Here is a 26,249-nt window from a genome sequence, read left to right as displayed (position 1 = left end):
TGATACAGTTGTAAAGTAATTGTAGTTATTAGGCATGGGCAGCTAGTCAATTTCACTAATCGACTAGAACAGGAGTTGTACATCAAAGACGAGGGTTTTTTATGTCTGAAGAAAATTGTATTTTTTTCCTTTAAAGACAGTGGACACTATTGGTAACGACTCAAAATAATTATTAGCATAAAACCTTACTTGGTGACGAGTGATTGGGAGAGGTTGATGGTATAAAACATTGTGAGAAACGGCTCCCTCTGAAGTGCCATAGTTTTCGAGAAAGAAGTAATTTTCCACAAATTTGATTTGGAGACCTCAGATTTAGAACTTGAGGTCTGGAAATCAACCATCTAAACGCACACAACTTCGTGCGACAAGGATGTTTTCTTCTTTCATTACTATCTCCCAACTTTGACGACCGATTGAGCTCAAATTTTCAAAGGTTAGTTATTTAATGCATGTTGAAATACACCAACTGTGAAGGCTATCTTTGACAATTACCAATAGTGTCCACTGCCTTTGAGGATCCACTGCCTTAAAGCAAAGTCAATCTAATGCTTCCAACTAGAGCTGGGTCAAGATAAAAAAGTCAACAGAGTGGAGTACCACCAGCAAATTGTTTGACACTTTGTTATTGGCAGTGGATACAAAACTGGAAACATTGCATCCAGGATACAGACGTTAATTGGTTTTGAGCTGTACACTAGATTTGAAATAATATTGTCGCGGTGATAACGTTCCGACTCTATTCTGAATCTTCCCACAATTCCCGCGGTATTCTCGCGAGACTGCTGGCCCCGCGAGACTACTGCAAAGGGCACCGCCACAACTCGACTATCTCACTGCGGCTTGTCTACAAGTCTAGCTGTACACTAATGTAGGCCTACCAAAGCACTATTATTTGTTTTGCTCATAGGACTTGGGAAAGTACCGAGTGACACATAAACATACAAATATTGTGTAATGTTTTAATTTAATTTAATTAAACACTCAATACAGCCAAGTGTAATCTTTTTACATTAAACCTCAATGTTGTTTATAAAATACAAAATAAAAATACATGTAGGTGATCCAATCACAAGTAAATACAGGTTTTTATTTACAAACGAAAAGAAGTGTTGTTGCTTATGTACAAACCTAACAGCACAAATTGAAGATAAAATAATTATACACGTAAATTGTACAAAGGTATATTTATGGGCACTGATAATATTTGCATCAAAATTGGGGAGAAGGGTTTTATATCTACCATTCCACACAATAAGGACAAGTTCCTAGTAGGTGAGTTTTCAAATGTGTTTTTCAGAACATGGACATTTTAATGCAACTTTCAGGAGAATCAGGACCAGTTGGCAGTTCAATTGATATTGGCAAAAATTTTATTATTTCAAGAAAAATATGCCATGGCTTAACAACATAGTTTTTTTTTGCGATGGTATGTGATGTGCAAAGTCACAATGCCCGATTGTAAAAACTTAAAGACTGACTAGATTTGAACTAAGAAATGTCTCAAAAGAGTTTATTTAATTAAGTTATGCAAAAAATAATTGTTTAAATAACTCACATTATTTTTTTTTAAAGGTAAAGGATTCAGTTCAGATTTCGTTTACAAACATGATTGCTTCTAAAATGTATTTAACTTCCCAGTTTATAAAAACTTAGGAGAAATTGCTTTCTGGAACCTGTCACACAAAAATAAAGTATTTAAATAGTATGAATAATAATTTCCCTTCTTTGCATGTATTTACATATGTCTCCATTTTATCTTTTGTAACGTCACCTAGCCTGGCCTTGTGGTAGAACCCAATACCCATGATTGAATAGTCAATGTCTTTTGTACTTCATCTAATAACACCGTTACCTAGGTTTGGTGTCAGGCTTAGGATCCAATTTGCATGTTCTAAGACAACATTTATTAAGAAAAATAGTTGGTGTGGTGTTCTGTTTGAGGGAAAAAAAGAGTGGAAATAGAATTTAAACATGGCAGGTGTTTGGTCCGGTTTTTGTCGAATTTGAAACTGTTTAAAAGGCACGGTTGGCATGGAGTAATATCAAGGCTCAAATTTTCCGTTGATTCCGTTGGTCTTGTGTTTTTCAATTCAATAATAATAATATCTCACTTTGAAATATCTTTAAACAGAAACAAATTATGTCAAATTTTTTTTCTTTTTTTTAAGTCTAATACTTTCTATTAGACTGTGAATAATTATATTGAGCTGTGCAAAATAGTTCATACCCATAAAGATAAAAGAGATATATACCATCATTTACGTTTGTTAAAGGGAAGGTACACGTTTGGTAGTTCTCAAAGACCAGTCTTCTCACTTGGTGTATCCCAACATAAGCATAAAACAACAAGCCTGTGAACACTTTAGCTTAACTGGACATCGAAGTTGCGAGAAAATGATAGAAAAAACAACCTTGTGAGACGAACTTGTGTGCTTTCGGACAGGAAAAAAATACTTCTAGCTAGAAGTCTTCTATTATTTTGGTGATAGAGGGAGCCGTTTCTCACAATGTTATATACTATTAACAGCTCTGCAATGCTCAATACAAAATCAGTTTTTAAGTTGTTTTGTGAGTAATTACCAAACGTGCACCTTCCCTTTAAGGCTTGTTCATTAGGACAATTCCTAAGTTAGGACCTAGTCCTAACTCTTTGTGAAATCGACCCCTGACCCGTAGGCCTAAATATTTTGTGATACAATCCCCTTTGGTCTTTCCCTCTCAAACTTGAACCCTGATTATACACACATTCAAAAAATGTAACTACAAAAATACAATCTTTATAAAGCTTATCTGAGAGAGAGTTTGTCTTAAGGTTTCCATGTGATGACCTTGACGGCAATTTCAGCAGCCTTGACTACAGCCCCGGAATCATCCTGCAACCTTTTCTCAATCTGTAGAGAGGAAAACATCAAAAATATCATTGTTTGGGGAGTAATCAACAGTTTGACTAGCCTGCTTTAAAGGCAGTGGACACTATTGGTAATTGTCAAAGACTAGCCTTCACAGTTGGTGTATTTTAACATGTATGCATAAAAAAACAAACCTGTGAAAATTTGAGCTCAATAGGTCCTCGAACTTGCGAGATAATAACGAAAGAAAAAAACACCCTTGTCACACGAAGTTGTGTGCGTTTAGATGGTTGATTTTGAGAACTCAAGTTCTAAATCTGAGGCCTCGAAATCAAATTCGTGGAAAATTACTTCTTTCTCAAAAACTATGGCACTTCAGAGGGAGCCGTTTCTCACGATGTTTCATACAATCAACCTCTCCCCATTACTCGTCACCAAGAAGGTTTTATGCTAATAATTATTTTGAGTAATTACCAATAGTGTCCACTGCCTTTAAAGGCACTTGATGGACACTACTATTGGTAATTACTCAAAATAATTGTTCATATAAATACTTACTTGGTGACAAGCAATGGAGAGCTGTTGATAGTACAACAAATTGTGAGAAACGGCTCCCTCTGAGGTAACATAGTTTTTGAGAAAGAAGTGATTTGCCACTAAAATATTTTAATTTGATTTCGAGACCTCAGAATTAGATTTTGAGGTCCCCAGATCAAGCATCTAAAAGCACATAACTTCGTGTGACAATGGTAGTGTTTTTTTTTCAATTAAATTACCTATAAAATATTTTAAAAATTATTGTTTGGGGAATTCAACATATCGACTAGCCTGCTTTAGTTTGGTATACAACAAACATATATACAAACAATGAAGCTATAGTAAGTTAACCAAACATAGGCCGGTTTATAGTCAGTCAAGCGATGGTCGCGCGACGACAATCTTCCGCGCAATCCTAAGACTGAGGCCAAAAAAACGTGTCTTTTTATGATCGCGCGACTAGATTTCCGACGCCCGACCATCGCGCAACCAACTATAACTCGGCCTTAACACTCTCATCTGCTCACAACCGGACTTTCTCCTTTGTTGCTCTCTGAATATGGAACAACCTCCCAGAACACATTTTTGCCATTGTTAAAAAAATCTCTTAAAACTTATTTGTACCAGATGTAGAATATGTTGTAGTTTAGTTCCATCTGGTTTTGCTCTTTTCAGTGCTTTGATCTCGATGAAAAGCCAGTATGCAAATGCTTTGTTGTATGTTTGTATATGTATAAAATTGGGTCCTGGTTAAAACTCTTAAATACCTCTGACAGTTTCGCTATTCCTATTGGTGGAGAACGCGTCACGTGGGGGGTGTTTAAACCGTTGATAATGACCAGTGTTTATAACTGGTTGTCCGTGCTAGTCTTGATGCAAGACGTTTCTTGTTACGGGCGATGCAGGCGCTGTCGGTGACGCCTGGTTCTTGATAATTTACCTCGACTTCGTCTCGGTAGAATTATCAAGAACCAGGCCTCGTTGGGATTAAACCACTGGTTGAAAACCTCTTCACCACACATTGATTATGTTTGGTTTGCCTTCAGAAACTGGCCCAGATGTTGAGAAAAAAACTGAAAGCTTACCGTGGACACGTTCTCAAGTAATGCTTTCCTACCCTCAGGAGCCTCAGATAGTGTGGTGATGGCTTTGATGGCATTGAGGCGTACCTCACTGGATTTATCATTGACGAGGTTCACTAGTTTAGGTATTGCCATTGCTTCAATAGCCTTGTATTTGCCCTGGGTCGTAATGGTTATCCTGGAGGAGAGAACAAACACAAGAGATTTTCATCATATAAGGAGCGTCAAAACATAAAAAACAATACATTTTGTGACAGTGAACACAGCGCTCTAAAAGGAAAAGCTTGGTGTTCCTGAAACTTTGGCTTTCCCCAAATTGCCTGTAAAAATTTCTTCATTTGACAGTTTGAGAAAAACCTCAGTGATACTAACTTCATGAATGCCAGGTTGTAAATCCTATTAAACTAACTGCACTTGACAAATGTTCAAAGACTACCTACAGGCCCACTTTTATTAGGCTGTCTACCGGTAGTAAGCAAATTGTTAATGCTTCCTTAGCAGAAAGTGTAAGCATGCTCAGAACTGATCAGGAATTTGGCCTTGATTATGGATTGGCACTGTTGCGTCGATCATCTGCTTACCAGAACTGTGGGCAAGCTAGCAATCCTTTTTGTTCACCCAAGAATTGGTACCTGCGAGGGTAGAGGTTGATATTGTGTTTGAAATAGCCCTCAGAGCACCACGGTAGCTGAAGAATGTAAACTCCCCAGGGAGCTAATGAAGATTTTAAAATTAGTGCTATTGGCCCAATGATCTGGGCACTAAGTTAAAGCGTTTTGATGCATAATTGTAAAATGTGCTATTAAGAACTACTTATTATTGTTATTACTACTTGTTTTGCTTACGGTTAGCAGTGTTTACAAAGTAGCAGTTTCTGCTAATGGCCACTCCATAAGCATAAAAGGACATTTACAGGCTTAATGAATGAAACTGGTGGGCCCTAGTTTTGCAAGAACCACCGGCAAGCTAGCATGCCTAGTGCTTTGCTTGCAGTTAGCAGTGTTTACAAAATAGGAGTTCTGCTTATGGCCGCTCAGATGCAGGAATACTGTTAACAGGCTTTTTGCAAATAAAAGATATGAACTTACGCCATGATTGCTCCAGCTGCCTTTGACCTGACCTCTGGATTAGAATCACCCAGTAACGTGACGAGAGGAGGAAGGGTGTTCACTTCACAGGCTTTGTTCTTGCCGTCCAATGGGATGCTAGAAATAAAAAAAAAAATTAAAAAAAATTATGCGAAAGTGTATTGAAACTTTGCTACCGAAAGAGCAATAATAACAAGAATTTTTATACTGTTTCTGGTAATGAAACCAAGAGTGCTTTAAAGCCCTTATACACTTTCGGTACAGAAAAAGAATTAAAAGTTCACAGATTTACAAACAATTTATAAGGTTTACAGAAGGTAATGGTGAAAGACTTCTCTTGTAATATTATACCATGAAATGCTTTACTTTTTAAGAAAACAATCAATTCTCGATAGCGAGAATTACGGATTTATTTTAAACACATGTCATGAAATGGCGAAACGTGGGGAAACAAGGGTGGGTTTTCCCGTTATTTTCTCCCGACTCCGATGACCAATTGAGACTAAATTTTCACAGGTTTGTTATTTTATATATAAGTTGTGATACACGAAGTGTGGGCCTTGGACAATACTGTTTACCGAAAGTGTCCAATGGCTTTAAAGGAACCTGCCCTTGGATCGGTCGAGTTGGTCTATAAAAAGCGTTTGTAACCGTTTGTTATAAAATGCATATTGGTTAGAAAGATGATTTAAAAGTAGAATACAATGATCCACACAAATTTGCCTCGAAATTGCATGGTTTTCCTTTTACTTTGTGAACTAACACGGTCGGCCAATTATGGGAGTCAAAAATTTGACTCCCATAAATGGCCGACCATGTTTGTCGACAAGGTAAAAGGAAAACCACGCAATTTCAAGTGATACTTGTGTGGATCATTATATTCTACTTTAAAATATCTTTCTAATCAGCATTCTATAACAAACGGTTACGTACGCTTTTCAATGACCAACTTGACCGATCCAAGGCAACATGTTCCTTTAAGTGAACTTAATCAGTGTAGCTTGCAAGCCTGAGGAAAACTGTAAACTGCTTGCTATGTGAACCATAAAACACCGGGGTTAAACACCACTCTTTCAAGATAAGGGTTCTTGGGTGGGTTTCGCAAAGAGTTAAGACTAGTCTTACTACTTAGCCGTGATGACTCGACATAAGTGTACAGGAGCTACACAAAAGATTTCCTGATACGTCCTTCATCCTTTTGATTGTGTATTGAAAAAAAAATATCAAAAAACTTTAATTTAGTTTAAAACTGACCTTAGATCCATAACATCTCTGGCAGCTTTTGCTCGGATGACGGGCAAGTCATGAATTAAGAGTTCAGTGAAGACCTCCATAGCACCAGCAATAAGAGCTTGGATCTGTTCTAACACCAAGCAGAAATGCAATGTGTCCAAAATGTACTCCTAGACGCGGGAAATAAAATAAACATAATGTCATATTATTATTATTATTTTTTTATTTTTTTTTTTTTTACCCATACACCGATGTGTGTAAGCACTGTATACTCGGCACTTTCCCGAGTCCTGTGAAAAAGATCACAGGCATGTTACTCGGGTGGGATTCGAACCCACGACCCTTGCAACATAACATAATGTTCTAAGTGGCTGATGTCAAGTCAGTAAAACCTTGTTAGCAGATAGTGAAAAGAAATTGGCATGACCGAGCGGTATGACCATGATTGTTTTTTCCTTCGGATGGGACATTGATGATTCGATAATAAAACATCCTTTTCCTCTGGCAACTCACACCTGTTACCTCTATGAAATTCCTTTTTTAAACAATTGGTTCATGCACAAACCGGTAGTGCTGCTGACTGCCTAAAGGCCCGGTCACACAGGCCCCGATAACGAGAACGAAAACGATAACGATACAAATGCACGCCCTCGATTGGTTGAATGAGCGTGGGCGTATTCTGCGTGGAGCAATTCAACCAATCGCGAGCAGGCATTTTTATCGTTCTCGTTTTCGTTCTCGTTATCGGGGCCTGTGTGACCGGGCCTTAAGGCTGAATAACTGATCATTATTAAGGACCCAGGGACCCATTAACGTAAACACACCCACAGGCCTTGAATTTTGTACTTATTAAAGGGCACAGCATTTTTTCTGTGGTAATGGTAAACTTGAATTTATATTGAAAATTTGCAAAGGGCACCACAGCAAAAACACAGGGCACCACAACAGTTGGGCTGTGGGTTATTTCAAGGCCTGCACCCACTCATTGAAAAGGATGTATACTTTAAAAGCTTCTATGGCCAAATTCAGAAATTCTTTAATTAATGCAGTTTCCTATAATGTGGAATAAACATGTACGGCTGATAATTTAAACGAACCTTTATTTCATCAAGTTCCACTTTGAGTTTGTCGACAAGCGTCGGGATCAAGCTGGCTTCTACGACTCCCTCGGCACCGGGAGTGAAGCGGCACAGCATCTCGATGGCCATGTGCGCATTACGTCTCACAATGTCTAAATCATCATTGAATAATCTAGACAGGGGAATGATGATGGAGTGCTCAAGGAAGGCATCTCGACCGATGTTGTGTCCTGAAAAAAATAAATTAGAATTTGTTAGGTGTTCGGGCAACAGCCCGAACAACTCTTTGATTTTGTTCGTTTTTTTTTTTGTTTTTTTTTTTTTGGGGGGGGGGTTTTCTTATTCTTCTTCTCGTCGATTGTCCGCAAGAAAAAGCATAGATGCGAAGCTTGCATTAAGTTGAAACTTTGCACACAGGTAGACGATAACCAGTAGATGATACAAAAGTTGTTACGTCACGATGACGTCATCAGTTGACGAGATACACTCATTCAAAGTTTATTATTTCAAAAAATCATAACTTTAGATCTACATGAGGGATTTTTACAATCAATACATCATCGGAAAGGGCATTAAAAACTCCGTAAACGCCTCACAGACATGACCCCATTTTGATTTTGTCTTCCGGCTCAAAAGAGAGGTTGAAAATTTCAAAATTCATGTATAAAGAACTACAATTCCCCATTGATTGCGCATAAAGATTTTACGATTACATGTACACGTGTACTTTGTCACCACGTGTAAGCATGCGGTGCATTGCGGTCACCACGTGTAAGTATGCGGTGCATTGAGGAGCATAACCACGCTCACGTACCACGTGTTGATCGTTCTCAACACAATGTCAATTTTCTTCAAAAGTAATTACTTGGTTTTATCTACGACTATACTGCGTTGATAACACCGGTTCTCGTCTGGTCACTGAGGTTAAGTAAAATCGGGCCCAGTCAGTATTTCGATGGGAGACCACGTGGCGACCAAAATTGGTACTATTTATTTTTGTATTTAATTTTTTTTTCTCCTATAAATAGCCTTGTTTTAAGTCTGTTTTCAAGGCGTTTTCAACATACATTTCCCTTCCGGTTAGTTAGTCTCTTCTCCAGTCGTCATTATGCATTAAGCTCCTATATCCTCAACCACAAAAGCTAATTTGACAATCTATACATCATATGAAAGGGCTTTACGTATGTAGTCTGTTTTCAAGGTGTTTTCAACAAACACTTCCCTTCCGGTTAGTTAGTCTCTTCTCCAGTCGTCATTATGCATAGTTCCTATGTCCTAAACCACAAAAGCTATTTTGACAATCTGTACATGAAATGAAAGGGCTCTACGTACGTAGTCTGTTTTCAAGGCTTTTCAACAAACATTTCCCTTCTGGTTAGTTAGTCTCTTCTCCAGTCGTCATTACTCATCAGTTCACATTTCCTCAACCACAAAAGCTATTTTGACAATCTATACATCATATGAAAGGGCTTTACGTACGTAGTCTGTTTTCAAGGCGTTTTCAACAAACATTTCCCTTCTGGTTAGTTAGTCTCTTCTCCAGTCGCCATTATTCATCAGTTCACGTTTCCTCAAATACAAAAGCTATTTTGACAATCTATACATCATATGAAAGGCCTCACGTATTCCACAAAAATGGGTATGTTGGTTACCTTCTCTTGACTTTTTGACCTTTTTAAACTGGAAGAGCCTGTAAAATGCTTTGAAAAGGCAGTATTTAAAGGCTTTTAGGTTGAAATGTACACTTTTTGATGCTTTTTCCATAAAATTATTACACATCGAGAAAACTGTTTGGTTTTGATTTCTTTGTAATTTGACGAGCTATTAACAATACTTGTTTCATTTATTCAAACACTGACCCAACAATAGCCGAACACCTACCGGTAGTGTTTGTTTCTACAAACACTATATCTAGTTTTTTTTAATTATGTTGGTCGCTTTCTCACAGGGATCTATTGACAAGTAAGTGTCTCGCTGCTACATGTATACATGAACAGTCGGCCCTTTTTTGTAAGAAGATAACCTCTCTATAACAGGAACGTTGTTATAAGGACAGCAAAACAAAGAAACACAATCAGAAATGAGATTCGGGACTTCGGAGTGTGCTCTTTATAAGCAGTCTTCTTATATCATGAGGGTTGACTGTAACATAAAAAATAACAATAGTAGTGGCCTCTTATAGACCAATCCAGTCGTGCAAGTGCTGGGAGCCGCCATGTGTGCCGCGCGCCACACTGCGGTGTCTTTGTGCCTAATTTTGTGCACAAAGACATGATAAAATCGTTTTCTTTTTCACTTTTTATGGAAATTGAGTGTCTTCCTCGACAATCTATGCAATTTCCCTGACATGGCTACATGGATATAACAATGTACTACATTCTTGGTAATTTTTTTTTTAATTCAGCACAAAGTAAAATACTGAAACTCTGACAAAACGTAACGCATTTTAGCGACTTTTATGCAGTTTACGTGTCTTTTTCCCCTGACTCACCCAAGACAATCACCGTTTTCAAGATGATTCGGTTTCTATTTAGTTGCAAATATTTGTGGTCTGTGATCTTCATTAGTATATCATGATGTCCTGGCAAGGAAATTGTGTAAGTTGTTGAGGAAAACATTTAATTTCCATAAAGAGTGAAAAGGAACATGATTTCCTCATGTCTTTGTGTGCAAAACTAAGCACATGTACACCGCAGCAGTGGCGCGCGGTGCTCAACACCTGTGCGTCCGGTGCGCGCATGGATTTGTCTATATAGCGCTCTAAACCATCACTCATTGACGCTCATCTGCTGGACACTAAGTATTTTTCCTGCAAGGTTTCATGTGGTTGAGACCACTTCCTTTACATACATCTGAGCACATGGTTTACAGGGTGCTGTGGTTCAATATAACCAGGAACACCCGGACTAACCCCTTCTCTAATCGATAATAATAGAGTCTTGCTTAAGGACACAGGTGTCACTACCAGGACACAAACCCACTCTCTGACAAAAACACTAGAACAGTGCTGTTATTCGCTCGGCCACGACACGTCAGGAACTAAACAGACCATCTCTACTTCTTGCTATTTTTACTTGAATGTTCTCTTGGGCATTATTTTATAATGCTGCACTCCATCGGGCTGCAAGACAGTTCTACAGACCACATTATTTGTCTTGAAACAGGCAAATTTAATAATATTTTGGGGTTAAACAGTTAAAGACTCACGAAGCACTGAGTATAAGGCCTCATGTATGGGTGTATGGGTGAAACACAATTAATACTTTTAAATACGTTTGTTTTTCTTTCTTTTTTCTAATATTTACCCTTCGTAAACTCTTTAAACTTAATACTTACCTGCGATGATGTATAAAACTTCTGTTGCTTTGTGCCTCACAGTCCCATCTTGATCTGTCAGTAAATTCTTCAGACTCTCTGCTACACCTAAACACAGGCGGGAAAAATTATCAAAAATTTTACTTTTCATCAATAACCAGTTCAAATCTGATGATACACACAAAATGTTTCTGAACTGCCTTAAACGACTTCCATCTTTGTGTAGTGTGGTGTTTTGTTATTTTTTACAAATTCTTTGGAGAACTTGTACCCACCTACTCGGAGAGCTTCAGCGATGTGTTCTGGATCATGTAAGTAATCACACAGCGTCATCAGAGCCCTCTGTCTAGTGATAAGTTCCTTGTCGTTCAGCTCACGATTCTAGAAACAAATAAAGAGATAAAACCTAGTTTATGAAAAATTCAAGATAGATTTGTAAATTATACTCAAAAAATGTCAAAAAAATTTACTTGATGAGAAATACAGAGCCGTTAATAGTTAGTATTTCTTATTTTGATCAAGGATTCCATTTGAAAAGAAGACATGATCTTGAAACTTTTTACCCTAAAGTAAAACAGTTGAATTTGTAACTGATTGCATGAATAATTTTTTGGATTTCTCAAGGTTCATACTTCCTGCAAATTTGAAGTGGAATTATGACAACAAATCTGTTTTGCTGCTAATGCAAGCGTTTAACAGAACAGAAGTTAAGCAAAACTCAAACTTTCTGAATTGTTTGGTGCGAATTTCTCACAAAATTTGCTTCGCGTTCGCAGATAAACCAGGCTTTTACCTTTATGCGCCATCTTGTTGAAAAAGGGAGCAGTATGTTGTTAATGATAGTTTAGTAGTGTTCAATTACTTAAATTGTTATTTAGAACATGCAGTGCCAACCTCAGACCTGCAAACAGTTGCATCGATCAATCTTTTTAATTACAGCAGGTTAAGTTGCAACTCCTTGAAGATGAAAGCGTGCCATAGATGGCGAAAATCCAATGAAAACATTTTTTCGGATTTGAGTTGTCAAAAATTATGCACCTCCGCAACAAAAGAAAAACAAAACAAACAACCACAACTCCCATTCAGTGCCATCCTTAATATTGTTCGTTGTTTGTTTGTTTGTTTGTTTGTTTGTTTAGATGATCTTCCCATCAAGGGAACTCGGCAAACTCCCACAAGGGGATATAAACACCAAGCTGGCAACAGCCAATCTCTCTCATACAAACATTGGTTTAACATCTATGATTATGAGTTGCACAAATCAAGAAATTATGATTCAGTAACTAGACGAAAATAATATTCTTGTCATTGTGAAATCAGCGGTTAGCATGGGGGATTCGAACCCACAACCTTGTGACTGCAAGTCCTACAGACAGTAACCACTTGACTAGTTGCGATAACGTAACCCTCCTGCCGACGGCGGAGGGTTACGTTATCGCAACTACCACTTGACTATCAATCATGGACTATGTGACTATACAACCACTTTAACCATAATACAACAACAATTTAGACAATATGAGAGGCCATCCAAATAGATTATGAATTATGTTACTTACCAGCTTTGGCAATGCCCTGTCACCGTACGCTAACGGGGCTTTGGTGGGATCAATGTTCGGGGGCACTCTTGCCGAAATACGCGTGGTGGCCATTTTCCGTTCCGTTGATAGAATTTTCCAAAACCACAAAGTGAAAACAAAATTGTATTTATTCTGCTGATAAATTCACAAAAAAGAACAAATTACTTGCTCGTAGAATCTAAAACGTTTGAAAAAACAATCTGTGAATTATTTGTCCTAGTTTAGTTCTTTGTTTCAATTGAAAACTCACTTCTTTTCCGACCACTTTCGTGTCAAATCACGAACACAGCCTTGCCCGTGTCATGTGTGTTGCTACGATACAACAATTATTGAACTTTGAACTCCACTGAGAGGTCGAATGAGCAGCTGTTGAATATTGATTTATGGGTCAAAGTTCAATCAGTACACAGGTTCCGGAATTTTGTGTTTTGATGATGGCAGTCGAACAGGTCGAACAATAACGCACTAAATTTCATTTGAAATGTATGAAAATGTATGAAAAGTTATGAATTTAAGAATTGAAAGATAGATTTAGATTGTTGGTGGGGTCTAAGGAACTTGAAAATGGTAGGTAAGTAGAGTGGAAATGTGAATAATCAGACGATGTTTTAGACGACAAGGGGAGAAATGAAACTGACAGTGCCCGTGTTACTGTTGTTGTATTGCAATTGCATTTGTTTGATGTACTGACTGCTGACTGCTATGTACACACATAAAATGGAAAAGTTTCCGTATGGCGCCACCACTTTTTCATTCGAAATAAAATAATATAGTATCTAATTTACCTGATTGGTATATCCCTTTTTGTAAAAATGAGTGAAAAAGTGGTGGCGCCATACGGAATGTTATCCCATAAAATCGGTGTGAGGATTCTGTCTCTCTGTCTGTAAACTCTATGGTTAGGAAATGTATGTAGTATGTAAATCATGTGCACATGTCATGACCCACAAGGACGATCATGAATATATTATTTCCATGAATGAAAGGGCGGAGGGCAATCCCTTTTTAATTTTGGCAAATAAAAATTAAAATGAATGTGTTTACAAAATTATAATTTTTGAATGTTTATTTTCCCCAACAAGAAGTGCTCTACATGTACCTACATATTTGTGTCTAAATACTGTATAACAATAACATAACCTCCTACTATATTAGTAGTACTAACTTAAACTTATTTAATTTGCATATTTCATTTAATAATTAGGGTCGAGTCACCATTTAAATTTACCAAATTTACAGCTTTGTGTCTCACCATCCATGGAGGAAACATTTGTCTCACGAACACGTTGACATTCTCACGAACAGCTACATTTTCAATTTGCCGTTTTTTTATATCATGTGTACATTTAGTTGAGAACATAGCGCTGGCACAGTGCAAACAAATTAAAGTTTTTAGTTTTCACAACAAAGACATCTTGACTTGATGATTTGGTACATTTTTGTACTGGCAGTAAGGCCAAGTAAAATAAGAAACAAGTTTCTCGTCCAGACTTTTAAAAAACAGAGGAGGCAGGGCGCTACTTTATTTACTATTTTCAAAAACTTAGCTATTTTTTCCAAGACGGCCGCCGTGTTAAATATCGTTATTTGTGCTGTTTGAGTGTACTCATATTGTGAGTTAGCCCACCTTGTTGAGCTGTTAATGGCTCTTTTTTAACATCAGTCTCATCACTGTCACGATTACAGCCCACCTTCGATACATGTCTAAAACGTGACGTTTTCAAAGGTCGCAAAATGCGTGGTACTTTGAATGCAAATTTCTCACAATATTAGAAAAATCCTACACTTCTCCAACGTACTTCATTTTAGAAAGCTTTCTCCAGAAGACGATCAGAGCATACTGATGGAAATGTCGAGTTGAAACCAACGTTTCGTTTCAGAACCACCCCAACTCATTAGAGATAGTCATTACATTGTGTTTAATACCGCAAACCATTTCAACCTCTTTTTTGTTTTTTTACTAAAATAGTTATAAACAATTTTTTTTTAAAAGGAGGCGGTGGCCAAAAAGCAGCATTTTGGACTGATTGCCCAGCGCCGCAGTGTATTATGAGGCAACCTCGCTACCACGGGCAGCGCACCGTATCACGCTAGCTCTGCGTACGTCTCTAACCCCTTGGAGGGAAACTCCAATCCGTGTCTTTGATTGGCTAATCATATACGCGCAAAATTTGAAACACCGTGCATCTCCAAAAGCTCTATACGCCGAAACGCGTGCATATAATGATGTACGTATTCACTTTTTTTTTTTCGTGTAACGCTGAACGCCAAGGCAAGTTTATAACTTTTATTACACTCAGCGCATCCAGCGTGTGCGCAACTAACGCCCAACACAGAACGGATCAACCACAGGACTAATTGTAATATCCTTCATATTTGGATATTTTTGAGTTACACTTCCAGGGGTTATGATCGAGCAAGGCATTCTGGGAAGAAAATGGCGCAGCGAGATCGATCACCCCTGGGAACGAGGTTGATTATGAGGCAACTCAGCAATGAGACTGGTGCACGCCCTTTTTTAATAACTCTTCAAATGTGTGTTTTTCTCTTCTTTACAGGAAAAAGTAAAAAGTGGACTTTGATTTGAGTTGGAAAGACTGAAAGTTATGAATGCATCATGAATGCTAGATCACAGACATTTGAAGTGGTAAGTACACCCAAAAAAAAAGGCCATAAAAAAAAACATCCACTGGACATTTATGGCAGACTTTTAAACACTAGGTGGCTGCAGACTTAAGGCTGAGTCACACTGCAGTGATAACAAAAACGATACAATCACAACCCAAAGCATACGATTTCTGTTGGTTGAATAGCTCCACGCAGAATACGCACACGCTCATACAACCAATAGAATGCGTTCTCTGCGCGTCTGCGCATCGTTAACGTTTTCGCTTTGTTGCAATGTGACTCAGCCTTTAAGCCTGGTTAATTCTTCTTGCAACTGCTACAATTTTGACTTCGCAAATTCTCAATTTGAACTGTGTTCATCAACTCCTGCGAAACATTCGCTGCGAAAATGGAGCTGTGACGTCAAAATTAATATCGCATTCTCATTTGCAGGAAGTTTGAACCAGGCTTTACTAGGTAAATTTTTGTTTTACACTGTTTTAAGGCACATGTAGTTCAAAGTGTTGACCACGTTGCCTTATTCCTGAAAACAACGGATTTATTTACCTTGCAGGCCTTAGAAGTCAGCTGCCACCCAGTGTGGAAAAAGAAACCCCATTAGAATATAGACCCTTCTCACCTAGGTCTTTTTCTTATAGCGAGACACTTTTAAAGACCGAGCAAATGTACTTAAAAAGTGTCTTGTCAAAGTGTAAAGACCAAGACTTATACCCACACTCTGCTGATTAGAAACACCAGAGTCTTAGTCTGGTGCTCTAGACTCCTCAGCCACAACATCTACACGTACATGTAGAGTCTCAGAAAATCTGCTGCTAGGGTTTTGAAACTTCATCAGGCTACGGAATCATCTTGAGGGGTCAAGGCCATTATTTTTATTTTCTGTTTTTTTCCAAACAGCACAAGTGCCAATTTACAGGACAGATGGATACAAACATTTAACAATAAAAAAACCCAGTAAAAACAGTAAAATGAAACAATAAATTATAGGAAGTAATCAAAACATGAAAGCACACACATGGCAAGATGTTAAAGTAGAACAGACAGAAAACTTGCAAGACTCACAATGGACTAGGCCGACAAGTTGAGTGAGGGGGCGGGCTGGAGCACTTGCTTGACTTGGGCTGTGTAAGGCAGAGATGGATTGGTGGTCTGGTGGAATATGTCAAGTGGGAGGGTTGGTTTAAGTGATGGAATTAAACAGGGAGGTGAGACGATGTATATTAATTCGTTTTGTAATTCGCACTTCCATTGGAAAATCTTAATGTCTATGAGAAAGTTTGAAAGAGCAACAAGGTCAAGACCAGTGCAACAGAGTGTATGGCCGTTGTGGCCTCTGTGTTATTCCAGGCTAGATTACAACTTTTATTGTGATTTTGTTTTAGGCGGTAGAGGGTCGTCAGATTGAGGAGGTTGTTCTAAGTATTCTTCATACACTGCTCTTTCACAGAACCACTGGCAAGGTAAGTATTGTTTCAATACGGGAATAACAGGGTACCAACGAGTTCTTAATTGGCCGTTTAAAACCGGCAGGGTAGTGGCCTTGTGACTAAAGGCCCGAGCCGAAGGCGAGGGCTTTTATCGCGTGGTCACGACCCCGCAATTTTTTGTTTTTTTAAAGGTGTAATAAAGTAAGAAACTCTTTCAAACTTACCTGTTTTCCGACATCCTTGAGCTCTGTTTGGGGTTGCATTTTTATGACTGAGACAGTTTTCGGATATGCATCGTGCGTGTAGTTATTCTTGGTGCAAGACGACCTCGTTTCCTTTCACACACAGCGCGGCCAACTCGCCAACAGCGCCCGCATCGCCCGTAACAAGAAATGTCTTGGGTACACCAAGACTAGCGCGTAGTATCCGAAAACAACCGGTTATAAACAGAGCTCCAGCTGGTCATTATCAACTGTTTAAATATCCCCACAGGACGCGCTCTCCACCAATAGGAATAGCGAAACTGTCTGAGGTATGAATTGTGAATATGGAATGTTGGCTGGTAACCTGTTTTTTGCTAAGCAAGATTTTCCCGAGTCTGCACACCACTAAGCCAAGATTCACCATTTACAAATTTCTGTGAATGTTCTTTGTTGATACAGTTTCATTACAAGCAGGAGGGTACGTATGCCATAGGCACTGTGGGTATGGTGGATGTAGACTGTGATTATGTGGACTTCACCTACGTACGCTGCCACTCTGCTGAGCTAGACCGTATGCTACACAGGGAGGTTACTGCGTTTAGATCATCGCTACGGTCAAACGAGGGCTCACTCAGCAATGGACAGGTGAGTTTTCACATGGAGTAATGCTGTAAAAAAAGCTTTGAGGCAGGATCAGTGAAATAGGGTGTGTAACAGAACCACTTACTCTATGAACACAATCCGCTTCTTTGGTCCTCGTGTGTGGAATGCCATAGAAGAACGCATTAGATCTAAGCGGTCCGTGAGTCTTTTTAAGTCTGCTTTCAAACGTGACATTATCTCCCATTATGTATCCTAGCTTCCCATCCTATGTAATTGAACCACATCCATCTCTTCAATACTTGTCTTATTTGTTTTCAGCTTAAACTGTTCTGGCATCTTGTCGCTTCTATTACGAATTTGTTGTGTCATGTATTATGTTCATCTGTCCTTTTTGTCTGTTTGTCTGTCTGTCTTTCTGTCTGTCTGGTTGTCTCATTTTCTTGTCTGTCTGGCTGTTTTTTACAAGCTTATTGCTTACCAAAACGGCCCCGTACTCTATTTATTTATTCATGTTTACTTTTACTTAAAGAAATGTTTTGCTTTACTCTGTAATACATGTAACTGTTGTTATTCTTTTATGAGAGTATGGAAATGAATGTATTCTTGAATTGAATTGATTTGAAATTGAAAATAGAACAAATCAGGGTGTGTTTACATAGACGGCCATGTGGTTTACTAGGTACTTCTTGGGTCAAGGTCTGTGCTACTAACCTGGGCTCAATTAGTTTTTGTAAAACCTGGGCGCAATGCTGGTTATGCGGCTAGTGTAATCGCTGTCATGGAGAGAAGACATGGAAGAAAGATTCAGTTTTTGATTTAGGAGGAAAAAACCCAGAGAACTATTCGAAAGGGAAACCCACACAGTCAAGAAGGAACTGAAAATCGGTGAGATTCAAACCAGGGCCAACGAGGTTGAAGGCAAAAAAAAATAGAATACCCCCAATTGTAGCAAATTATAATATGTTACCCGAGTATATAAACCATTTTATCATTTATTGATGCCTTAGAAACTGAACTAAGGGTTATCACCGACTTTGAATTGTCATTATTTTCTAGATTTCTCTAGAGTTTTACCAGAAGAAGAAGAATCGCTGGCCATTCCCTGATGAGAGTATACCATGGGAAGTCTGGACCATCAAGATTAATGTTGTAGTGCTGTCAAACGAGCATGGTAAGAGAAAATCTCAAAGTCAAGAAATGTATTTTTCAGCGTATTATACAGGATAAGTAGAGCTGCAAAATAGTCACAGATAGCATTCAATTTGTGTTTGATCAATCATATTCATGAACTAACAACCCTTGAAAATTTGGGCTTAAAGGGAGGGTACACGTTCATGGTAATTGTCAAAGACCTGTCTTCTCACTTGGTGTATCCCATCATAAGCATAAAATAATAAGCCTGTGTAAAGTTGGGCTCAATTGGTCATCAAAGCTGCGAGAAAATGATGAAAGAAAAAACACCCTTGTTGGACGAATTTGTGTGCTTTCAGATAAGAATAAAAAACTTCTAGCTAGAAGTCTTTTATTATTTTAGTGAGATATTACCTCTCTCTCAAAAACTACGTTACTTCAGAGGGAGTTGTTTCCCACAATGTTTTTGATTATCAAGAAGTTTTAAAGTTAATTTGTTTTGAGCAATAACCAAACGTGTATCTTCCCATTAATCTAAAAATAGTGAAAAAGCCTTGCAGAATTGTCAGCAGGTTTCAAGATTTACACTGGACAACAGGGCTGAGACCACAAAACTAGTGCTGTACGGTCATCCCTTGATGTTCATTTGTAACCAAGACCCCCTTTTTGTTATTTTTCTGTTTACCCCCATTTAATCCATAGGTCTCCTTGACCCTTTATTACACACCACTGCATTTGTTTGTAATCCCTGCTGGAAAGTAGACTGTCCACGCTGACCTCTGACCTTGTTAGATGCAGGGTATAGCATGCATGCTTCAGTTAGTGCTGTTCTATGCTGTGTCGTTGGCTAGCATTTAAGAGCACGGAACTCAAGCTTTGGTGTTTCTGATCAGCAGAGTGTGGGTTCGAGTCCCAATAGTGACACTTGTGTCCTTAAAGGGTATATGTACCTTTCCCTAACACAAACACAATGTCCACAGATTTACATTAAACTTACATAGTTTGAAGATAATGATACTAGAAAGCTTCCCTTGAAATTTTACTTACTGAGGTGCTGTAGTTTTTGAGAACGAGTAAAACAAATAATTTGGTTTTGATATAATATCATAACTGGTAAAGGGAATTTTAAATGCTAAAATAATTTTCGTCTTCTTGAGACAAAAAATATTCTGTGACTTGTTTTACTCATTTCTCAAAAACTACACAACCTCAGTTAGTAATATTTTCAGGGAAGATTTCCACTATCATTATCTTCAAACCCTGTAAGTTCATTGTAAATCTATGGACATTTTGAGAAAGTACTGAATCCTTTAAGCAAGGCAATGATGCTTTGCAGGAAAAAGTACCCGTACCGGTTTGAATATCGCATGTTTAATTTTGCAATCCTTTACAAGTCTTTATTATTGTTATTTTGTATTATTATTATTTGTTTGATTGTTTCTCGCAGAGAGGCAGCTGTACCGTGAGAAGCTTGGAGAGATTCTTGGTGAGAAGGTGATCTGTATTGCAGAGGCCATGGGTAGACATGACTACCTCCCCAAGGCACCCAACCAGCCGCAACTAGACACTGTCTTTGATATCAGCCTTCCTGATGTACAACCCTACCTCTTTAAGGTTAGTATAGTCTAGTGTAGACATGACTACCTCCCCAAGGCACCCAACCAGCCGCAACTAGACACTGTCTTTGATATCAGCCTTCCTGACGTACAACCCTACCTCTTTAAGGTTAGTATAGTCTAGTGTAGACATGACTACCTCCCTAAGGCACCCAACCAGCCGCAACTAGACACTGTCTTTGATATCGGCCTTCCTGACATACAACCCTACCTCTTTAAGGTTAGTATAGTCTAGTGTAGACATGACTACCTCCCTAAGGCACCCAACCAGCCGCAACTAGACACTGTCTTTGATATCAGCCTTCCTGACGTACAACCCTACCTCCCTAAGGCACCCAACCAGCCGCAACTAGACACTGTCTTTGATATCAGCCTTCCTGACGTACAACCCTACCTCTTTAAGGTTAGTCTAGTCTAGCGTAGACATGACTACCTCCCCAAGGCACCCAACCGGCTGCAACTAGACACTGTCTTTGATATCAGCCTTCCTGATGTACAACCCTACCTCTCTTTAAGGTTAGTATAGTCTAGTGTAGACATGACTACCTCCCCAAGGCACCCAACCAGCCGCAACTAGACACTGTCTTTGATATCAGCCTTCCTGACGTACAACCCTACCTCTCTTTAAGGTTAGTATAGTCTAGCGTAGACAGTTAGTGTAGTGTGGTGGAAGTGTAGTGGCCCAGCGGTCAAGAGCACTGAATTCAAAATCTGGTGTCTTTGATCAGCAGAGTGTGGTTTCGAACCTCAATCATGACACTTGTGTCCTTCAGCAAGACACTTTACCAATGCTTCATCTTTCGGATGCATGTATGCAAACAAAACGACCTTGAAATCAATTTGTTTTTGTGACGAAATATTCTTCCGTGGCATGTAAAGACACATTAGTTGTTGAAATCCAATGGCGTTTTGCTTAAGTTCTGCTCTGAAAAAGTCAGGAATGAACCAAAAGGCTCCCTACAAAAATGTGCAGGGACCATTTTTTTCAGAATGATGTCATCAGTTGTATGGATGTTGATAAATGTTTGCACTTAGTGGGTATCGAATACAATGGAAATTGACACCATTTTAACGTGAGGTTAGAGAGTTGTCATTCTTTCCCCTCTGTGAACTTTATCTATTAGAAAATTGGTACATCAAAAAATGGTACTTGGAAAAAATCAATTTGCTTATTAACTTTAGACTTAAAGGAACATTACAGAATTGGTTTCTGCTAACAAAACAGTTGCTGGCAGTGACAAGCACTTTATGTAATCCACCATATACAAAAACTGACGAACCTGTAGAAGTTTGAGATCAATCGGCCATCTGGGTCACGAGAGAATAGTGAAAAAACTATTACAAATTTTGAAATGCATCGATGCAAAAAGAAAAATGGATAAAACGCTCGCTGAGCGATAAACTCCGAAATTACATTATTTACTTCTCATCAAATAATATGACATTTCAGACAGAAATATTTCAAGGGATGTTTTCTACTATCATCATCATTAGACAGTGTAAGTTTTATGTAAATTTGTGATCTTTTTTTGTTTCTTACCAATTCTGGAATATTCCTTTAACTGTTTCTCTGTGCACAGATTAGTCATCAGACCTCAGGTCCAGCCAACACGTCAGTAGGAACAACTATGAGGAAACTACTACGAGACACACTGGCTTTATGATGACCTGACCATTCATCTAGTACAATGAACCCAAAGTTAGTACTTTCTACTGCCTCAATACAAATATTGAAATCTTTGCTTGAGCTTCTACATTTTTTTGTTCTTACACTATAATTCAGACCGTACAATGTACTTCTTAGGTGTAACTATAAATATTATCAAGCTTCAAGAAGTCTGTGATAGATTGTATTTGTCTAGCGGTAAAGTGATAAATAATCAGTAGGATTTGAAACTTTGCAAAGTGGAATTACTATCTAGTATGGTTTGCAGTAACACCATCATAATCTCTAACTGAGTTTGGGTGGTTCTGAAAAGAAGCGTAGGTTTCAACTTAAACTTTTCGATCAGTTTGCTCTGAGCGTCTTCTGAAGAATGCTGGATCATTGATTATGATAAATAATTTAGTGAGATTTGGGAGGCTTTTTATCCTAACTTGGAGCAGAGAAGCTTAAATGTGAAGGACATTGCTGCAACATGCTCCAGCCGCAGACATTTGGCAGCCAGTCAGACTGACCCATTGTGACCAGGGAGCACAGCCAGATATCAAAAATGTTTGTTATACCTCGGTAACGAACTGTGAAGTTTGATTGGTCGAGAACCAATCATGTGACGAGCAACAAAAACGCATGTTACATGGCGGGTAACATAAAAAATGATGTACACCGGTGTACATCACCTTGACCATTCCCAGCATGGCCGACTTCCAGCGCTGTGTACGAAACAACTGCGGGTTCGATTGAATTATTTCTTGTTCATCTGCTTATTAAACATTGAATAGTCCGTCGTAATAATGTTTGAAGATGACAACAGAACTTCGAGAAGAGGTTCCATTTTCCACCTCGAGTGTACAAAACGCCATGGACCCCGTCACAGCGTGCAACAATTGTATATTGTATTTTATCGGATGGAGGATAACCGGAGGACCTGGCGAAAAGTCTGTCTACTCGGGAGAGCAGAACCAACGCACCACTCTACTAACATATAGCCCCAGCCAGGAATCGAACCAGGACCACAGCGGTGAAAGGCAAGCGCTTTACACACTAAAGGCCCATGTAATCCAAAAGGTGCTTGACTGGAGCCCTAGCCGTGAATCGAACCAGGACCACAGCGGTGAGAGGCAAGCGCTTTACACACTAACGGCCCATGCAATCCATAAGGTACTTGACTGGAGCCCTAGCTGGGCATCGAACCAGGACCACAGCGGTGAGAGGCAAGCGCTTTACACACTAAAGGCCCATGCAATCCAAAAGGTACTTGACTGGAGCCCTAGCCGGGAATCGAACCAGGACCACAGCGGTGAGAGGCAAGCGCTTTACACACTAAAGGCCCATGCAATCCAAAAGGTACTTTACTGGAGCCCTAGCCGGGAATCGAACCAGGACCACAGCAGTGAGAGGCAAGCGCTTTACACACTAACGGCCCATGCAATCCATAAGGTACTTGACTGGAGCCCTAGCCGGGAATCGAACCAGGACCACAGCGGTGAGAGGCAAGCGCTTTACACACTAAAGGCCCATGCAATCCAGATAGTACTTGACTGGAGCCCTAGCTGGGAATCGAACCAGGACCACAGCGGTGAGAGGCAAGCGCTTTACACACTAAAGGCCCATGCAATCCAAAAGGTACTTGACTGGAGCCCTAGCCGGGAATCGAACCAGGACCACAGCGGTGAGAGGCAAGCGCTTTACACACTAAAGGCCCATGCAATCCAAAAGGTACTTTACTGGAGCCCTAGCCGGGAATCGAACCAGGACCACAGCGGTGAGAGGCAAGCGCTTTACACACTAAAGGCCCATGCAATCCAAAAGGTACTTGACTGGAGTGGTTAAATGGGTCTCTTTGTGATAAATAACTTAATGGATGTGAACCTAGTACCAGTAGTTGCATTGAACCCAGTACCAGTAGTTGCATGCCCGGCAGTCTAAACACGTCATCAACGTCACCGACATAAACTCTACCGTAATAATGTGAATAAACAATGTAGGTATTGTTGTGATATCATCAGTCAACTTTTGGATGTGAACCTGGAACTTTGTGATTTAAAGTCTGGTGGTCTAACCTTTCTACTAAGGAATGTAATGTGCACCAGCATCAAGAGTCTCTTTTATTAACTCAATGTTTATGTACATATAAAAATCATTAAAGGCAGTGGACACTATTGGTAATTATTCAAAATAATTTATTAGCATAAAACCTTACTTGGTAACGAGTAATAGGGAGCTGTTGATAGTATAAAACATTGTGAGAAACGGCTCCATCTGAAGTAAAGTAGTATTCAGAAAGAAGTAATTTTCCAAGCATTTGATTTCAAGACCTCATAATTAGATTTTGAGGTCTCGAAATCAAGCATCTGAAAGTACACAACTTCAAATTTTCACAGGTTTGTAATTTTATGCAGATACACCAAGTGAGAAGACTGGTCTTTGACAATTACCAATAGTGTCCAGTGTCTTTAAGGTTTTGAACCCAGAACACTTGTTCTTTATCTTTTGAGTCCATCTTCTATCTCTTCAATTGATTTGATTTGATTTGATTTGAATTTATTCGGATAATATTTTGGCCAGGATTGCACACATCTCACAGCCTTCTCGTTTGCTGTCTTCAAGGCAGCACTGCTCCTCAAGTGCTGAGCATCGTAGAAGGTGTGGCATAGATTGGGGTGATGGGCCACAATTATCGTTTGGAAGTGTCGTGGCCGAGCGGTTAAGAGCACCGAATTCAAACTGGTGTTTCTGATAAGTAGAGTGTGGGTTCGAATCCCCAGCCGTGACACTTGTGTCCTTAAGCAATGGCCCATCTTTCTTTGAGTACCTTGTTTGGTAGATACATGTACATGCGCTATACAAGACTTCGGTATAATAATAATATAATCGTTAGTATACATGTTTGTCTTGCATCGTCCCACCTCCGCTTGTAGTCTATTGAGGGACTTCCATGTTCTCTAGTCCTGCCTACTGTCCAGGTCGTGGCTGTGCTTCAGAACACTTGTTTAACGAGAATAACTTTGAAAACCTACGGTAAATTCACGATTGACCAGTTGGTATGCCGGTATCTTTCATTGTAGCATGTTCAAGCTGATTTTAAATCTTCTTTTTAGACAAAATGTTATCGGTAGGACTCTATTGTTTAAACTGACCCAAAATATTTCAACCAAAAAACAAAAAACTTGAGTTTGGTGTACATGTACGTAGCATTGTCATAATGGGTTGGGGAGTGGCTTGCTTGTGGGTAGGCATAAACACAGCTTAGTTGACTTTTTAACACAATGGAACTGAGGTCCCACATGCTGTTTTTTTTTTTTTTTTAACCTGGGTCCCTGCGGCGAAATTTTTCAGAAATGGGAATAAAATACAACAACAGCAAGTCCCCACAACTGTGCTTGCAAAATAATGTACACATGGGAGACCAACCTGCTATTTTTTTCTGTACTCAAAATTTTAAAATTAATACAAAACTAAATGTGGTTACAGTTTTATAAAATTGATGTTGATGCATGGTTTTCAGATGGGAAATAGTTTTGAAATATCGATTCAAGACATGGGACTCTCAATTTTTATGATTGAGCGGAAGTAGGTCATGGGACACAGTGTTAGGAGTACTTACATTAAGTTTGCACTGTTGTACTGGTGCCCCACTCAATTTTTGCTTAGCTTTTTTCTGTTATTTATTTTCTGCTTAACAGCTATATTAAATGTGACCCTAGTCTCCAAATTGTTAAATAGCATTTTACATTGTTGAATGAGAAATGTCATTGTGAATTTTTGCCACATTGTGAATTACTTAATAAATAATAGTATGTACATAATACACCTGAAAAAAAAGATAATACAAAACTCTTTGAGTCATGTATAATTATCTCTTGTGTCAGAATTGCCGAGTCGATGGAGATTAAAGGCAGTGGACACTATTGGTAATTACTCAAAATAATTATCATCATAAAACCTTAATTGGTGACGAGTAATGGAGAGAGGTTGATGGTATAAAACATTTTGTGAGAAACGGCTCCCTCTGAAGTGACATAGTTTTCGAGAAAGAAGTAATTTTCAACGAATTTGATTTCGAGACCTCAAGTTTAGAACTTGAGGTCTCGAAATCAAGCATTTCAACACACACAACTTTGTGTGACAAGGATGTTTTTTTATGTCATTCTCTCGCAACTTCGACGACAAAATTTTCACAGGTTTGTTATTTTATGCATATGTTGAGATACACCA

The 26,249-nt window shown here is 38.9% G+C and overlaps 2 protein-coding genes across 6 annotated transcripts; one reads left to right on the top strand and one right to left on the bottom strand.

Moving 5' to 3' along the window:
- Nucleotides 1-972: 972 nt before the first annotated feature.
- LOC139942863 (radial spoke head 14 homolog) lies at nucleotides 973-13,072 on the bottom strand. 2 transcript variants are annotated; one of them, XM_071939659.1, is made up of 9 exons: nucleotides 13,014-13,072; nucleotides 12,743-12,898; nucleotides 11,459-11,564; nucleotides 11,205-11,291; nucleotides 7,887-8,098; nucleotides 6,811-6,959; nucleotides 5,557-5,673; nucleotides 4,472-4,646; nucleotides 973-2,891 (listed from the first exon to the last, which is right to left on the bottom strand). In XM_071939659.1, exons 2-9 carry the CDS (start codon nucleotides 12,833-12,835, stop codon nucleotides 2,808-2,810), a joined length of 1,023 nt encoding a protein of 340 aa, XP_071795760.1. In that variant the 5' UTR covers nucleotides 12,836-12,898; nucleotides 13,014-13,072; the 3' UTR covers nucleotides 973-2,807. The 2 variants fall into 2 exon arrangements, with proteins under 2 accessions (XP_071795760.1, XP_071795758.1); XM_071939657.1 differs by having other exon boundaries at nucleotides 12,743-13,057.
- A 112-nt stretch (nucleotides 13,073-13,184) lies between these two features.
- LOC139942861 (autophagy-related protein 101-like) lies at nucleotides 13,185-25,406 on the top strand. Of its 4 annotated transcripts, none has more exons than XM_071939656.1 (7): nucleotides 13,185-13,330; nucleotides 15,322-15,410; nucleotides 16,774-16,851; nucleotides 17,481-17,666; nucleotides 18,681-18,795; nucleotides 20,203-20,369; nucleotides 21,952-25,406. In XM_071939656.1, the coding sequence occupies exons 2-7, from the start codon at nucleotides 15,381-15,383 to the stop codon at nucleotides 22,033-22,035; spliced, it is 660 nt and encodes a 219-aa protein (XP_071795757.1). In that variant the 5' UTR covers nucleotides 13,185-13,330; nucleotides 15,322-15,380; the 3' UTR covers nucleotides 22,036-25,406. The 4 variants fall into 4 exon arrangements, with proteins under 4 accessions (XP_071795757.1, XP_071795756.1, XP_071795754.1 ...); XM_071939655.1 differs by having other exon boundaries at nucleotides 13,185-13,334; XM_071939653.1 differs by lacking the exons at nucleotides 13,185-13,330; nucleotides 15,322-15,410; nucleotides 16,774-16,851; ... (1 more) ...; nucleotides 18,681-18,795; nucleotides 20,203-20,369 and adding an exon at nucleotides 20,533-20,774.
- The last annotated feature ends 843 nt before the right edge of the window (nucleotides 25,407-26,249 follow it).

The sequence above is a fragment of the Asterias amurensis genome, chromosome 10 (genome assembly GCF_032118995.1).
Source record: "Asterias amurensis chromosome 10, ASM3211899v1".
NCBI classification, from domain to species: domain Eukaryota; kingdom Metazoa; phylum Echinodermata; class Asteroidea; order Forcipulatida; family Asteriidae; genus Asterias; species Asterias amurensis.
The sequence above is the reverse complement of the archived record's forward strand: the minus strand, read 5'-3'. Positions and strand labels throughout refer to the sequence as shown.

What these genes read in the sequence shown, in the direction of transcription:
- LOC139942863 (XM_071939659.1), bottom strand. Translation starts at nt 12,835, where the DNA reads ATGGCCACCACGCGTATTTCGGCAAGAGTGCCCCCGAACATTGATCCC. An exon ending in CGCTGAAGCTCTCCGAGTAG is followed by an intron (nt 11,292 to 11,458) that starts GTGGGTACAAGT and finishes GCCTGTGTTTAG; the next exon opens with GTGTAGCAGAGAGTCTGAAG. An exon ending in TGGAACTTGATGAAATAAAG is followed by an intron (nt 6,960 to 7,886) that starts GTTCGTTTAAAT and finishes TCCCGCGTCTAG; the next exon opens with GAGTACATTTTGGACACATT.
- LOC139942861 (XM_071939653.1), top strand. Translation starts at nt 22,836, where the DNA reads ATGACAACAGAACTTCGAGAAGAGGTTCCATTTTCCACCTCGAGTGTA.